Here is a 16,880-nt window from a genome sequence, read left to right as displayed (position 1 = left end):
GCTTGTTTTTAACCAGAGCTGCTTAATCTTTCATGGAAGAGAATAATTTAATCTAAACCAGAGCAGCTTAATCTTTCATGGATAAGAATAATTTAATCTAAACCAGAGCTGCATAATCTTTCATGGAAGAGAATAATCTAATCTAAACCAACGCAGCTTAATCTTTCATGTAGAAAATTATTTATTCTAAACCAGAGCAGCTTAATCTTTCATGGACAGGAATAATTTAATCCCAGAGCTTCATAAAATCTTTCATGGACGACAATTATTTAATCTGAACCAAAGCTGCTTAATCTTTCATGGACTAGAATTATTTATTCTAAACCAGAGCTGCTTAATCTTTCATGGACGAAAAATATTTATTCTAAACCAGAGCTGCTTAATCTTTCATTGACGATAAATTTTGAATACGAACCAAAGCTGCTTAATCTTTTATGGACGAGAATTATTTATTCAAAACCAGAGCTGCTTAATCTTTCATGGACTAGAATTATTTATTCTGAACCAGAGCTGCTTAATCTTTCATGGACTAGAATTATTTAATCTAAACCAGAGCTGCTTAATCTTTCATGGACGGGAATAATTTAATCTAAACCAGAGCAGCTTAATCTTACATGGACTAGAATTATTTAATCTAAACCAGAGCTGCTTAATCTTTCATGGACGGAATAATTAAACCCTAACCATGAAGCTGCTTCTTCTTTCATGGGCGGAGATATTTAAATTTAAATTAGTCCTGTCAATTCAAAAGTTCCAAGCTCATGTTTGAATACAGTTAGGTTTTATATGTAAGGATATTTATTAAAGAGAAGTGAAGATCCGTCCTGGTCAATAAAAATATAGAATTAGGAATATCACAAATTATTCAATGCATGCCATGGCTTAGACTTTATCATGCTATTTGAATCTGGGGGNTGCTTGAAGAATATTTTATGCTTGAAGAATATTTTATGCTTGAAGAATATTTTATGCTTGAAGAATATTTTATGCTTGAAGAATATTTTATGCTTGAAGAATATTTTATGCTTGAAGAATATTTTATGCTTGAAGAATATTTTATGCTTGAAGAATATTTTATGCTTGAAGAATATTTTATGCTTGAAGAATATTTTATGCTTGAAGAATATTTTATGCTTGAAGAATATTTTATGCTTGAAGAATATTTTATGCTTGAAGAATATTTTATGCTTGAAGAATATTTTATGCTTGAAGAATATTTTATGCTTGAAGAATATTTTATGCTTGAAGAATATTTTCTGAAGAAATCTCAAATTTGGAAAATATTGAATTATTTAAATATTTTAAAATCCATAGAAAATAGAAAATTGAAAATAACAAAATTTCAAATCTAAATTTGGAAATACCTTTAAAAAGTTAAATTAATTAGTGTATGATTCCGTTATATAATATAGAATTGTGCGCAGCATAGAACTTCATGATAAGCATAGGGTTTAAAAAGGTAAAAATGATGTGTGAATTGATACGACTTTCAAGATGACTTCAGAAGGTCGTCTCTATTAAAAATTTAAAGTTTCCAACTAAGTATACAGGGTTATCCACAAAGGATGAGACTTCAGAGACGACTTAAAACTTCTAAGACTTTCTTCTCTAAAGATTTAATTTGGTCGTTGTACACGATACATGATGAAAACTAGAAAACCGTGAAATCGGAAGACGACATCTGTTGCTACACAGAAAAATCTTAGCTGTGTTTCATGTTCACTAGGCTATTTAAGATCATAACTTAAGTCTCAAAGTCGTCATCATATTCCAAACTTTTCCGGTTATCACTGTATGACAAAGATTTAAACATGTTTACGTTTTCAGAGAACCACGAATGTAAGAAAATTACTTTTATTATTACGAATACGTACGTTTTTCTAAAGTCTTACTCTTTCTGGGTCCCCCTGTATCTCAAGACAAACGTATTTGTTTAAACATGTGCAGTTGAGATTGTAGAAAATCTAAACCTGGGTCGAAATTTTGATGAACTATGATGAGAAGATGAATCTTCTGAATCCCTTCTGCTCTGTAACATGGAGGATTTATCAGAAATCTTTTTATCCGACTTATTGTAAATCAAATATATTCATCAAAAAAGAATATATAGATTGAAACAAAAAAATGTTGTAATAGTTTCAGAATTTTTATTAATGTCGAATTTTATCCTTCCGAAAATGACAGAAGACAGATAGAACTATCGAAAACTCTAAAGGAATTGAGTTCCTGCCACAAAGTATGGTTTTCTATATCTTTGCGATCCAACGTCGTAGACCTTAGATATTTCAAACTATGATCCCTGAATTATTAGTTAATGTAAGTTTGAAATATCAAAGGTTTACACCATCAAATTACAAAGATATAGGGATGTGAAGATTTGAGTTTGTGGCAAAGACTCAATTCCTTTGTTGTTCAAATATGAAAGAGTTTACATTGGATTGATATTTTGATTATTTACAATTGACAATTTGATGAGATCTTATTAAAAGGTCAAACCTTTAAAAAAACGTTATAACAGTCTATTTAAATTCTTTTTATCCACAAATCTCGTGAACTTATATTGAACGATTTGAGCTGGGAATATCCGGCCAAGCTAGGATACAACCGGCTGAACTCCATCTAGCCAGTGAACAAACTTTAAAAGTGACAGACACAAAAATCCGGAATTAGTCAAGTTTTCTTTCAATGAACTCATTTCAAATCTGAAATAAATTCTGCAACTTAAGTTTTGCCCTAAAAGCCTAGATAAATTATAATTTATCTAGGGATTTCAGTTAAGAGATACACTTTAGTCCAGGGGTTTTTGAGTTGTGATCGGACAAACAAACAGACAGACAAACAAACAGAGATTACAACTTTATACAATCTAATTTTGTTTTATCTTTTTTAACTTAAAATAAGCATTATTATGATTATAAAAACATTCTTATTATTCTACCTTAGAAACTGGTTCTGAATATTTCCTAAAAGATTCCGGTTCCGATTTAGGTCCAGGTTCCGGTTCCGGTTTGGTTCCAGGTTCCATTTCCGTTTGATCAGAGGTTCCATCTGGTTGAGATAATAAGGGAGAATTCTCCTAAAATAGAAAAATGCCATAAACCATTGACAATGAATTTTCTTAAGATGCGTCTTGTTCAATGTTCATGTTTGCATGCAGCACAGTCGCAAAAGAAAATTAATGAATTTGGTAGAAAAAGACATATTTTAAAATAAAAAATATTTCAAATATTTCTTAAAGTTTTTCTAAAAATTCTAATTTGCCTGAATGTTTGTTGAATATTTAAAATTCATACATTTTCTTTTTATTAATAATTTAAGTTACAAAATATAAGCGAACATTTAAATTCATAAAATTTAAAAGAGTTAAGCAATCCCTACTAATCAATATTTAACATATTTTTTCATTCTAATCTGCGAACTTCTTTCCTCAAAATCCTGAATATAAGATCTAAACCCTGTTTGTTTTTTCTTTTTTAAATGGCTTAAAAATCAAAAATACGATTTTTTTTTTCCTTTTTGAAACCAAACCAAATAAGTATTTCAACTCTTAATGAAATGATAGAATAAACATTTTTAAATAATTTCCAAATTTTTATGTGGAAATAAAAGCATTTACGTACGTTTTTATGATAATTTTTTATTTATTTTAATGAAACAAAAGTTGTGATGAGCTTAAAACAGGATTTTAAAACTATCTTATTTTCTGATAAACCTTGAGTTTTAAATTGACATGATTCTACAAAAATAGGTTCAAAGGTTCATTTCTCCATGCTGCACGTATTTAGTAACTAACCTGAATATTGGTTAAAGGATGCATCATAGCGCTCACTGATGAACTCGACTAAAAATAAACATCTGGTTTAAAGGAATTTATGTAGTCACGTGAATGTAAAAGGAAATGAGTCTTTGCCGCAAACTCTGATTTTCTAATCCAAACATCTTTGCAACCTAAGATATTACCTTTGATATTTCTAATTACTAGTTATGTTGGATCAAAAAAAAACTTCTGAATATCAAATGTTTAAACCATCAAGTTGCAATGGTTTAGGGATTAGAAAATTTGAGTTTGAGTTGTTCAATGTGTTGTGAAGGTAACTTAAAAGAACTATATTATAAAGACGACTCTTGAAGGTATATTTCTTCCAAACTGTAAGCTAAATTTTTGCTAAATTTTTGCTAAATTTTGGCTAAATTTTTGCTAAATTTTTGCTAAATTTTTGCTAAATTTTTACTAAATTTTTACTAAATTTTTGCTAAATTTTTGCTAATTTTTGCTAAATTTTTGCTAAATTTTTGCTAAATTTTTACTAAATTTTTGTGTGAAAAAACTTCTGATTGCAAAATCCTTATATTCATGCAACCTGATAAGGTAAATTTTTGCAATTTCAAACTTTGCCTACTTAATCCAACAAAATTCATAATTTGAAGTATCCAAAAAGTATGAGAAATTTGATTTAAATAAAAAAGAATTTGATGGTTGTTGTTTAGTTCCTATCTGAAATAATCTTGGTTTTGATTTATTCAACTTAAATCTTAAACCTTTACTTTTTGGTAGTAATAAAATTTTGCAACAAAAATTTTAAAATAAAATAAAACACCCTTAAAAAATTAAGATAGTTATTATTATAATCTTATAATTTATTTTTAATATTGCTAAATATCTATTCATCCAAATATATGTATTTTCATATAATATAGATTAATAATTTATTCTTCTCATATTCTTAATATGGATAATATATTAATATTTATATATATTTGGCATATTTCTTTCTTTTTCTTAATTGAGTTTAATAAAAACACTTGAAGCTCCTCTTCGTTTTCCAATCTTGTTTTGTGTTTTTGTTAGAACTGCCTGGAGTTAGATAGGGTGTCCCGAAACATTGGAAATTTGAGATCATCTTCGAAAATGGTTTCTGATTTAGTATGTTGATGCCCTTATTTTGCAGAAATTCCTGACACATCTTGCAACGATTTGTAGAATAATAAACATAATAATTTACATTTTTTATACCATAAACTTCAGCTTTATTATGATTTTTGAAATTATTAACAAAGGTGATCTCAAAGTTGTCACTTATTTATTGGGACACCCTGTATGTGCTACAATCTATACAATTCTAATATTCTATTTTGATATAATTTTGTTATTGATCTAGTTTGTTATCTGAAACTGAATCCTGTCAAATATAGAAAATAAAAAATAAAAACCTGCTTCCTCTGCTGGATGAACTGATTGATAATGGATGGAGGTTTCGAGGCTCGGATAATTGTATGAGCATCCGACTTAGATCTAAACAGAGAATACAATGAAAAGATAATAATATCTATAAATATAAAGTTGTAATCTCTGTTTGTCCGATCATACCTCTGACACCCTTTGACCGATTTGCCTCTAATTTTGATTGGTGAATTTGGTTTTGAGATTGTAAGTTGAGTGGGTCGACTTTTATAGCGAAAATTTAGTTTCCCATCTGCGGAAAGGATGTCAAACGGGTGCGGGTCGTCTTCCCTCCCTCGCTCAGGGGTTATTGTACACACCTATTATCTTATCGGAGTCAAACCGGAGTCAGCTTTATATAGGATTACTGATATCACTTTAAATGTTGTAAATACTTATTGGGATTGTAGACGAAATTTGGATCGGGACCCTGTATTTTAAAGAGGATCAAGACCGATTCACAGCGTCCCCTTAGATCTTACTGATATCACTCCCAATCATGTAAATACGTAATGGTATTATAAAGACTTATTTTCGATGAAACCTGTATTTGAAAAAAGAGGAACATGTGCGATTTACAACGGTACCCTTTGTCATAGCAAATGTGAGTAAATTATCCTTGCTAATTTCCGAGTTTAGCTATTTTTTTTCTACAAGTAGTACTTGGGAACCAGGAAAATAATGTATTTTAGTTGATTCAACACACTTTTTAACATGGGAAAACGACGATATCGTTCCTATTGTTGCTCAGATAAAGTATTAACGGGCACCGTTGTGAATCGGGCATGCCAATCTGTAGAAGAAAATCTACTAAAAATTTCGTGTTTAGTCCCTTTCAAGCACGATATTCAAAAATATTTTATGTTTCCTTTCATAAAACTCTAATATTAGATCATCATGAGAAAATAATACGCTTGACATGTGACATCAGGGACATTAAGAGAAGGAAATTAAGATTAAAAATGTAAAATATCGTGACAAATTTTTCACAGAAAGGAATTGTTCACGATTTTTTTAGTTTTTCTAAAAAGATCAAATATATTTCGATCTTCTTGATGGACAACAACGTTTTAATGTTTTTTATTGCCCTTCCCTATACTTTTTTAAAAATTATCCTAATACAAGATATTGAATGACCAGCAAATCTGGAATTCCTTTTTGGTTTTTATTATAATCCTTTAAAGTTTGATGGAATTCTCACGGATTTTTTTGCTAATCTTTGACATTGTTTGACAGCATAAAAGATTGAACTCTTAAAAATAGAACAAATTGAAAAGTATTAGGATTTCTCATTTAGGCCTATATTCATTAATGATTATCTTAAAAAATCGATATTTTTGCGAAAATGAAATTTTTCAACGTTTTAAAATTTTTTATTTCGGTTTTGTCATTCAATTTAAGGACTGAACTTTTTAAAATTTAAACAGATAAAAAGATAATTTGTTATTTGTATCCAATGAATGGCTAAACTCATCCGGTCAATTTTTTATCTATTTTATAACTCCCATAACCCTGAAGAATGTTTGTGACTGGTCAAAATAAAAAAAAACATTTTTGTTTGTTGTTATTTTAAAAATGCCTGCAATTAAATCAGCAACAAAAAGCTGGCAGACTATAACTAGAAATTGGGTGCGAAGCCTAATCCCCCCTACATGCCCCTAAATCCTCCTCCCCCTAAAAAAAACTGTAGATGTGAGATCCTACCTAGGACGAAAAACATTCACGGTTTCGGATAAACTTGGTTCCTCCTCTCCTCTCTCCGTTCTTCTCTAGAATAGAGAGAACAGTCTTCAGTTTTATATAGAGTAGGGACTCCTTATACATATCCTCCTACACTCCTCCTATTTACAGCTAGAGTATATATGAGTAGGGACTCCTTATACATCCTCATACACTCCTCCTATTTACAGCTTGAGGAGTATATAAAGAGTAGGTACTCCTTATACATCCTCCTACACTCCTCCTATTTACAGCTAGAGGAGTATATATCAAGTGCTATAGGAGTCATGCATGGAGCGGACTCTTGCATGGGGCGGACTCCCCTCAAAAGTTTTAACCATTTCAACACGATGTTAGACATAAAGAGCAATGTTATGACATTTTCCGATATTTATTAATTTATTTTGAAAAAAAACATTAAAATTATCTATGTCTCGAGTAAATATTAATTGTTTGATTATTTGAAAGGAAGACGACATTCAAGAGGATATAACCTTTTTTTGGCTTCACCCCCTTTCAAATACATTGAAGAACTAAATGCGCATTTAATATATGCCAACTAATAGTTTTTAATGTTATAACATTGCTTTTTATGTTTAGTACATTGTGTTAAAATGGTTAAAACTTTAGGGGTCGAGTCCGCCCCATCCCATGCAAGAGCCTGCTCCATGCAGGACACCATGTACTTAAAATGAACCGGAATTTACAGTTAGTGAAGAGAATATACTCATCCTATAATATATTTGGTAAATAACCAAGTTTAATTTATCTCAAGCTGTGTACTTTATGTAGATAGATGGAATAGCTCAATATACTTATCTCTACTGCAATATCGTACCTAGTACAGCTGTTTTATTTTCTTTTATTTGAGGGTTAGGTCAGGCTAGGGGGCCAAGCGCCCCGGCTAGGACAGGCTAGGTGCCGAGCGCTGCGGTCACATATCTAACCAACAGCTGTAAAACCACGTGCTAGTAGGTTGGAAGTGTAGTTTAGCGGATCTGGCGTAGGTCGAAAGATACACCATCTGGCATTGTACGATTCACAATAGTACCGTTGAAATAGTTTTCTTGTCAAGAATGAATATGATTATTTGAGCCCATTTTCAAAACTTTTTCGACAATTTTTAATTGTGATAATTGTCTATAAGAAGTAATTGTCAAAGACAAACGCTTTTCTTCTACCATCTAACATAATTGACCGGATAAAGGGTTAAAGAGTACCGTTGTGAATCTGACAAGATGCCCAATATTAAATGAAACATCACAAATAATTACAAGGACAGTCCCTTTTATATAACCGGAAAATAAAGTTTAACCTTTTCAGGGTGTAGATTAGATCTGTCCGAATATTCAGGAGAAATCTCCTAGACATTAAATATTAATTAATGATTAGTTGAAGATATAAATCTCGACCATTTTTCAGAAGCTTAATTCCAATCTAATAAATGTCAAAACTAAAAAAATCTCTGAACCCGGAGCTAGTTCAAGCCCACAACTTTCGAATGTGTAAATTCGACCTCAAAAATACATAATTATGTAAATCCATAAGTATACAGTCCTTTTATACAAACCTTCAAATAGATTCTAGTGCAATGGCAACGTAAATTTGTACATTCTCAGTACAGGTGTATTCTGACGTCACAAGTGCCAATTCAGTTTTTGTGTGCAAGAAAATTATTAATAATAGTGATGATTTTATATTGAAGTGCGTATCTTACAGTAAAATAAGTGCAATTTTATGTGTTCTTTATTTTCTGTTTTTACACTTTTTTATTTTATCTTTGAAAACATGTCAACTAATGGGAGAAAATTTCATTTTCCATGTTATATTTGACACTTTTGACGTCGTGTAAACCTAATATTTTCTCTTAATGTCCGAACTAAAAAGTGTAAAAGTTACAAAGGTATGAAGTTACCAATGTCAAAACCTAATTAAAGTTATGATTACTATTTCCACTCCAATGATAATGGTTAATGATTAGGTAAAGAGACTGGGTAGTGGGTGTCAGAAGTTCACTTAAAGATATTTAATTTTTATTAGTGGGATATAAAACATATTTGAACCCCGCAATCTTAAAAAACAGAGACCATCACGCGAAACTAACTACATTAAAAACGTGTTTACAACTAAGAAAGTAAAAGTGGGATCGAAAGTAGTAAACCCCTGACCCTTAAACCAGGAATACAGAATCACCATATAATGCCTGTATTTTTAGTATTTTAATATTTTGGAGGTTTCAAAATTCTAGATTTAAAAAAAATTTAAAGATTAATGTCAATATTTTAATAAAATACCATCAGATAATAATACTAAAAAAGAGGTAGTCGCCTGGTTGATAATATTTGTATTTTAGATAGAGTTGCTGGAACAATAGTAGATGGAAAATCAATGGTGGCTACTTTGTACGTAAAATTTTAATGAATGAAACTGGTATAATGCATTAGACGGTAGACCACCTGGAGAGGAAAGGTGTAAATATGTATGGCGTTAACCGAGCCCGAAACTTAAAACAGGTTATTGCATGAAACCTAGTTTTGGAAACCCAGTTTCATGAATAGGGTTAGGCAGTTTTGTAGCTACCAATATTTTGTAACGAATTATAATATTATACAGATTCTTTATATGCTCCATATATATCTTTTTTTTTAAATCAAAATCCCAAAAAGGAAACTCAGAAGTTCGTTTACTGATACTCTATTCAAATTCGAATGATATATACTTTGGAGAAAAAAACTCAGCGGGAGCGGTTTAACCAGCGGTTGAGATCTAGCCTAGACTCTACGAGTGGTTAAAAGCAAAAAAGTTGCTGAAATATCTTCAAACGGTTGTTCGGGCTCTGTATGTCAATGTGAGTACACTTTTTCTAGCAATTGTGTTTCTAGTAATCAAGTTTCGGGCAATTATATCTGCAGCATCTTTATATTGATCTCTACAGAAATCTGACAGTTACTTCCCATTTTTCATCTCTTACTGAGACATCATAGACAAGTCTTTAAGTTAGTCATTCATTTTTAGACAGCCTCGACTTTAAAGTGTCGCAACGCCTTGACCTTTGGTTATCCCTCATTAACTTACTTTTGCTGTTTTGTAGCCCTAGGCAATTTTTAAAAAGGCATCGCGCTTGTTTTAATCTATAAGTTTAAAAAGAGTAATTGGCAAAATACTGCTCGATTTGTGTGTGAGCGCGTGCACATCTTGGTTGCAGTGCTGTGAATCCCAACCTTTTGATTATGCGGATTAGGATGGGGATGATGACTAGGATGAAGAGAAACCAGAGGATTAGTTAATCTCCCGGATCCTGTGCTGGCACTTACCTATGATAAGGTTTTCAAATTTAATTTCTAAACTCTCTTCATCATATTTTGATCAAGTTTTCATCATTTGAAAATAAGTATTTAAAAAATTCAATACATGAATTGTTATTCTCTTTATAGGATATTTTCTTGTGGATTAAAAATTATTTAGAATAATTAAAAGTTTAACAAAAGAAGGAATTTGCTACTTTCCAAAATTTAAATAGAATAAAAATAAAACTTACATGTTTTCTTTGAAGAATAAGTTGATTAAGAAAACCACGTCTTTTTAAAGTTCCAGCTTCAGACTTAGATCTATGTAATAAAAAAATAGATTTCTAGTTTTTAATAAATAAACAAACTAATTTATTCCCATTTCTACGATATAATTTAGTTACAGTGGTACTTTTCTTAGCTACATTTTATTTCTATTATTATATTATTTCAAGCTTACAATTTATTTTAATTTAACATTTACATTTAGAATTTAACAATCATAATTTCTGATAGAGAAATCTTTCAAGGGTACCGTTGTGAATTGTTTCAAATACTTTTGCATAATAAGTCACTTATTTAATAAAAAAAACCTTGGTCGGATACAGTGGTCCCCTGGGTTGGTTGGAATATCGTCTTCTGCGACCATTTTCTTATCCTTGTACGAAATGCGTCAATTCAACTCTGTACGCTCTGTGTCAATTTCAAACCTAAAATATTGACAAATATCAAATTATGCAGGATGGGGTCATTTTATGAGAGGGTAAAGCAAATCGTTGCTTAGTTAATTCTTGAACTTAAAAATAAATAAATGAGACATTTAAATAGTTCTCTTTTATACAGGGAAATCCAAAAAGGTTGAGATTTAAATAATGACATTAAATACCACAAATCTGCAGGTTTATGCTGATATAAAAATAGAAACGAAATAAGATAATAATTACAATTAATTCATGATTAATGATTAATTGCATAATTGCATTGAAACTAGAAATTTGAGAAACAAAATAAATAAAGTCTCATTTTGAGTAACCCTGTAACCCTGTAACCCTGTAACCTGTAACACTTTTTGAGATTAATATTTTTTTTCTTCGATAATTAGCTATTTTCATCGTAAATAAAAGTATGAAAAGTTAAAGATAATTATGTTAAATTACAGGAATAAGAACAATGAAGTAAATAGATCAGAGTGTGTGTTGCATTAAATATTTAGATTAACTTCTTATTTGTATTATTATTTTTATTTGATATTGGCAGGTTTAATGAAACCTTTGGTCTACAGAAAAAAAACAATAAGATATGGAACGGAGTTCTTGCCACCAACTCAAATTGTCTAATCCCCGTACATTTCATGGTGTACACCTTTTTTGATATTTCAAAATTAGATTATTTGAACTAACAGAATTTGTTCAGGTTTAACACATTGGGTTGCAAAGATAAATGCATTTAAAGATCAGATTTGTGACACAATGACTCAGTTCTCTTGTCTGGGAAAAAGAATTGAGTCTTTGTCACAAACTCAATTTTTTTAATCCCCATATCTTTACAGCCTGATGTTGTAAACCTTTGATATTTGATTATTTCATCAAACAGAATTCATAGTTTGAAATATCTAAGGTCTCCGACATATTTATATGCAAAGATATAGGGATTAGAAATCAGAGTTTGTGGCAAAGACTCAATTATTTTCATACTAAAACTTGTATTAAAAAACAGAAGGATAGGTGCAAAGCTACCTAAATTTCTATTTTAATATTATATTAGCTGTTTAAGTACTAAGCCGATATTTACACTGCAGCAGTAAAGTGAGGATGATGCTTGCATTAGGATCTGAAGCTCACTGCTTGATCACCATATGCTCAGATTATTTGTTTTACTCCGGGGGAAACTAGGTCTATCAGCTCCGATATTAAGTACATACATACATATTATTTTCAACATACTTGAAATTTAAGAAAAGTTCGGCAAGAATTATATTCTAGAAGATGTACGGCAGTGTTTATATTTCCCCAGAAACTAAATTACATCTAGTGATTACAATAAAATAATTATTTCTAGATCTCAATCTTTTTATTTGTAAAAAAAGTAATTTTCAGGTCGATCCAAAAATTCCACATTTTACAGTAACTGAAATTTGTACATGATATATTCCTCCAAATCTATAGGTTAGTATAAACATGAGGATTAATATTAATATTGGTTAGGAACATGAGGATTACTATTATTATTGGTTAGGAACATGAGGATTAATATTATTATTGGTTAGGAACATGAGGATTAATATTAGTATTGGTTAGGAACATGAGGATTAATATTAGTATTGGTGTAGTAACATGAGGATTAATATCAGTATTGGTGTAGTAACATGAGGATTAATATCAGTATTGATGTAGTAACATGAGGATTAATATTAGTATTGGTGTAGTAACATGAGGATTAATATTATTATTGGTTAGTAACATGAGCATTAATATTAGTATTGATGTAGTAACATGAGCATTAATATTAGTATTGGTGTAGGAACATGAGGATTAATATTAGTATTGGTGTAGTAACATGAGGATTAATATTAGTATTGGTGTAGTAACATGAGGATCAATTTTATTATTGGTTAGTAACATGAGCATTGATATTAGTATTGATGTAGTAACATAAGGATTAATATTATTATTGGTTAGTAACATGAGAATTAATATTATTATTGATGTAGTAACATGAGGATTAATATTAGTATTAGTGTAGTAACATGAGGATTAATATTAGGATTGGTTTGTAACATAAGGATTAATATTAGTATTGGTGTAGTAACATAAGGATTAATATTATTATTGGTGTAGTAACATAAGGATTAATATCAGTATTGATGTAGTAACATGAGGATTAATATTAATATTGGTTTGTAACATGAGGATTAATATTAGTATTGGTGTAGTAACATAAGGATTAATATTATTATTGGTGTAGTAAAATGAGGATTAATATTAGTATTGGTGTAGTAACATGAGGATTAATATTAGTATTGGTGTAGTAACATGAGGATTAATATTAGTATTGGTGTAGTAATGTGCAGATTGCAGAATTTCAAAGTACAAACGCTTAGGAAGTTTCAAGGTTCAGTAAGAACTGCAGATTTTTCTCTTTAAGGTGGTGTCGATTTAATCCTGTTTAAACACACTGAAAGATTATAAAATAACCAGTTTTCATAAATACGTTTTCACTACTTTTTAAGATTTAACCGGATATATTTTCGTAAATTGATATTTTTGCAATGTGTTGAAAAAAAATCAATGTTTAGTGTGGTAAACATTTAATATATTTTAATTCTAAATTGTGATAGAATAAACAGTTATTTAAGATGATAATTCTTATCTTTAAAATTGTTTTCTTTCAATATTGCAGATTTCGAGTGTGCAAATACAAAAATAAAATGTATACTTTACATTAATGTAATTATTAATGTATATAATATATTGTATATTGATGTTTAGTCATAATAAACTCATTTATTCATTTAAATACAAAATATTATGTATATAGAACCTTATTGAAAGTATAAATAACCATAAAAAATATGTTTTCCCCTGAAAAATGTATTAATTATGTATTTATTATTCATAAAAAGTGGTTACTTACTGCAGGCTACACAAGTTTTTTTATATTCTCCGCACTACTAGATGAACAGCCCGGCGTTGCCCGTGGATTTTTTTAGCCTATAACACCGGCACCCCCCAACTACCCATGAGTGTACATAAAAAATGTAAGACCAATCGGTCTAGCCTTTTGGCCGGCTATACGCAACATATATATGAATGTCTTGTTTTATTATATAGTCTATTAATTTCAAGCGTATATAGGATATATTTTGTTGATGAAAGCAGATAATATAAAGCTATCAATACATTTAATAACAAGGATTCATCTGATTCATATGTAAGTATATGTGAATGTTACCTATAGAAGGAAAACCTGCAATACATAAAAAGAGATAAAAAAATTACACTTGACCTCAAGGATAATAGGATAGATGACATACCCCCTGAGAACCCGTTTCTATAAAGATTTTTGAAATTCAACGGGCAGCGCCGGGCACTTTAGTTTAACCAATATGATGAGATAAGTTCTATCATCTATTTAACCAATATGATGAGATAAGTTCTATCATCTATTTAACTCATTCTAAAACTATCAAATATCGTCGACTAGACATTTAGAGTAAAAATCCACAATTCTAACTTACACAAGATAACAAGAATGTTTTTATTTATTTTTATAGATACACTGCATACAGTTGCTAACTCAAAGGTCATTAAACAATACATCTCTCCGTCAATTTGGTGGTTAGGTAATTTAATTTGACCCCATTTACCTCTACTTTAGATTTAGAACGAAGTAATGCTGAAAGAGACTGTCGATGTAATTTCAAAAGTTACGTAAATGCAAAGTTACCCTTCGGGTAAGCTCTTTATCTCAATAATTCTGATGAAAATTTCGGTATTTACAAAAAAATTATTTACAAAAAAAAAATTATAAATCACTTTAAAATAGAAATTATAAATCACTTTAAAAAAGAAATTATGAAGAAAATGAGTCTTTGTTGTTTTCTAATCCCTATATCTTTGCAACCCAATGACCTAGATATTTTAAACTATGAATAATGTTATGTCAAATAATCTAAGTTTGAAATATCAAAGGTTTTGCCACCAGGCTGCAAAGATAAAGGGATTAGAAACTTTGATTTTGTGGAAAAGACTCAATTCCTTTAGTCAAAAACATAACCGTTAAAGATTTAATAGTACCGTTGTGAATCGGGTATGTAAGTCTTTACATGAGGGGGGGTGACTTGAAATTACGTTAACAGTCCCTTTAAGAGATTTATCGGTCAAAAAACGGAAAGCAAACGAAGGACGGAAAGTGCAAATACACGTCGATAAATCAATTTTGATTGAATATCCTTGAATGTGATTGAGAAGAAAAAAATTTAAAATGTGGCTGTTTTCAAGTTTTTCTATAATAATCCAAAATTGACATTATTCTAGATTCAATATTTTTGTAAATATAAAATTGTATTTTCTTCTCTTCTTTCTGTTTTCAAATTTTGGAGAGTTTAATTTTCTTTCTAAATTCTTAATCTTATTTTTTTCAATTCGAATTCTGTTGATCAAAATTTAAATTTTGGAAGAAAAAAACAATCAAATTTTGGAATTAAATTTATTATAATGTACCCATAACGATTATGCAAGAACATGGGCAAAACACAACAAATACTGCGTAAATACATCAAGTCAAGGTTTGGAACAATCTCATATTACAATTCATTCGAAATTCTACAAATTCATGTTAATAATAACTACTTTATTTACTGCGCCTCGAATTAAAATTAATCTTTTAAAATTGCTCTTTACATTCAATAAATAAATTTCAGGAACGGAGCACTCAACGCAGATTCTAATTTTCTAATCTATATATTTGTGTATTCTGATGGAGTAAACTTTGACTCTTTTAACAATGTGAAATGGAAGAGTAAAAGTTTAAAACAACAAAGGTCTCGAAATTGGTTGATAAAGAATAAGGATTATAAAATTGGATTCGGAGGCAAGTCAAATTTAAAAGTGGAAATTGAGATCGTGTTCAAGATTAATGATACTCCACATAAAATAATTATTTATATATATTTATAAAATACACACTAAAGCTTTATTATGTCAACAGCAATAACTTTGTAATACATTATTATTTTCCTGGATAAAAAGTTTGTTTAGGGAAAAAAGTTTAAGCTTTAAGTTGCATTAACATAACTAATTTTTGTTATTTTAATGCTACAAGCTAATTTACAAGATTAAAATAAACAATAAAATAAAATAAAAAAATCTGATATTGTTTTTTATCGATATATAAATGTTCTTAGCCTGGGTTTGAGATTATAAGTTGAGTGGGTTGGATTTCATAGCGAAAATCGACCAAGTGCGGTAATGTGTGGTATTATTCAAAACATGTAAAATCCGTGAAACTCGTGAAATAGAGGTCGAATTTAAAGAATTTGAGCCGCAGTTTGAATTTAAGCCGCGGCTCAAATTTTGGTGGTTCCACTTAAATTTGTTTTAGATTTTTTTTAAATATTTAAGCCAGCGCTCAATTGAAACCTGTTTTGGGGGAATTGTGACACGGCTTAAATTCATTAAATTCGGACACAGGAAAATGATCTTAACTGCAAAGTACAATTCAGAAGCAACATCCGCATTTTAGAGCAAGAAAACTGAAAAATTCCCAAATCACGCGGATTGCGCGGCATACTAATTTTCTGCAGTGTACATGTACATTTCTAGAAAGCTCATCGAAATAAGACGCATTGTTATTTATACTTAATCATTGTAAAGTAGGATGTAGGATTCTTAAAAGGGAACAGTGTGAAAATAGATGTAACACGTACCTTTATTCATCTTACATGGGAAAGGATTCAGCTCACTGTTCTAACGTTCACTAAGCCTTTCTTTTGAAATACAAGACTGAGGAAGCATAATTGGAATTAGTGAATCAGAATATATAACTCTAAAGATGTTTATATGTTGACGCCTCTGACACCGGTTTATACAGTATACTAACTAGAAAAAGGGAAAGCTTTCTCTAGAGCTAGTAGAAAAAAGTGTCTACCCCCC

General features: G+C 30.0%; 1 protein-coding gene across 1 annotated transcript in view; it reads right to left on the bottom strand.

The window, feature by feature from the left end:
* The window catches only part of LOC111713811 (uncharacterized), a gene marked incomplete in the record, with an annotated part of 26,240 nt that extends 9,412 nt beyond the window's left edge, over window positions 1–16,828 (bottom strand). Inside the window, 10 exon segments of the mRNA XM_023488754.1 lie at window positions 1,971–2,029; window positions 2,939–3,076; window positions 3,794–3,841; window positions 5,212–5,293; window positions 6,926–6,990; window positions 8,256–8,303; window positions 10,162–10,254; window positions 10,479–10,548; window positions 10,821–10,937; window positions 16,655–16,828. Coding sequence (XP_023344522.1) covers window positions 1,971–2,029; window positions 2,939–3,076; window positions 3,794–3,841; window positions 5,212–5,293; window positions 6,926–6,990; window positions 8,256–8,303; window positions 10,162–10,254; window positions 10,479–10,548; window positions 10,821–10,876 — 659 coding nt within the window.
* Window positions 16,829–16,880: the final 52 nt, after the last annotated feature.

This window comes from Eurytemora carolleeae, unplaced genomic scaffold (genome assembly GCF_000591075.1).
Source record: "Eurytemora carolleeae unplaced genomic scaffold, Eaff_2.0 scaffold1481, whole genome shotgun sequence".
Taxonomy (NCBI): domain Eukaryota; kingdom Metazoa; phylum Arthropoda; class Copepoda; order Calanoida; family Temoridae; genus Eurytemora; species Eurytemora carolleeae.
This window is presented reverse-complemented; position numbering and strand designations above follow the sequence as displayed.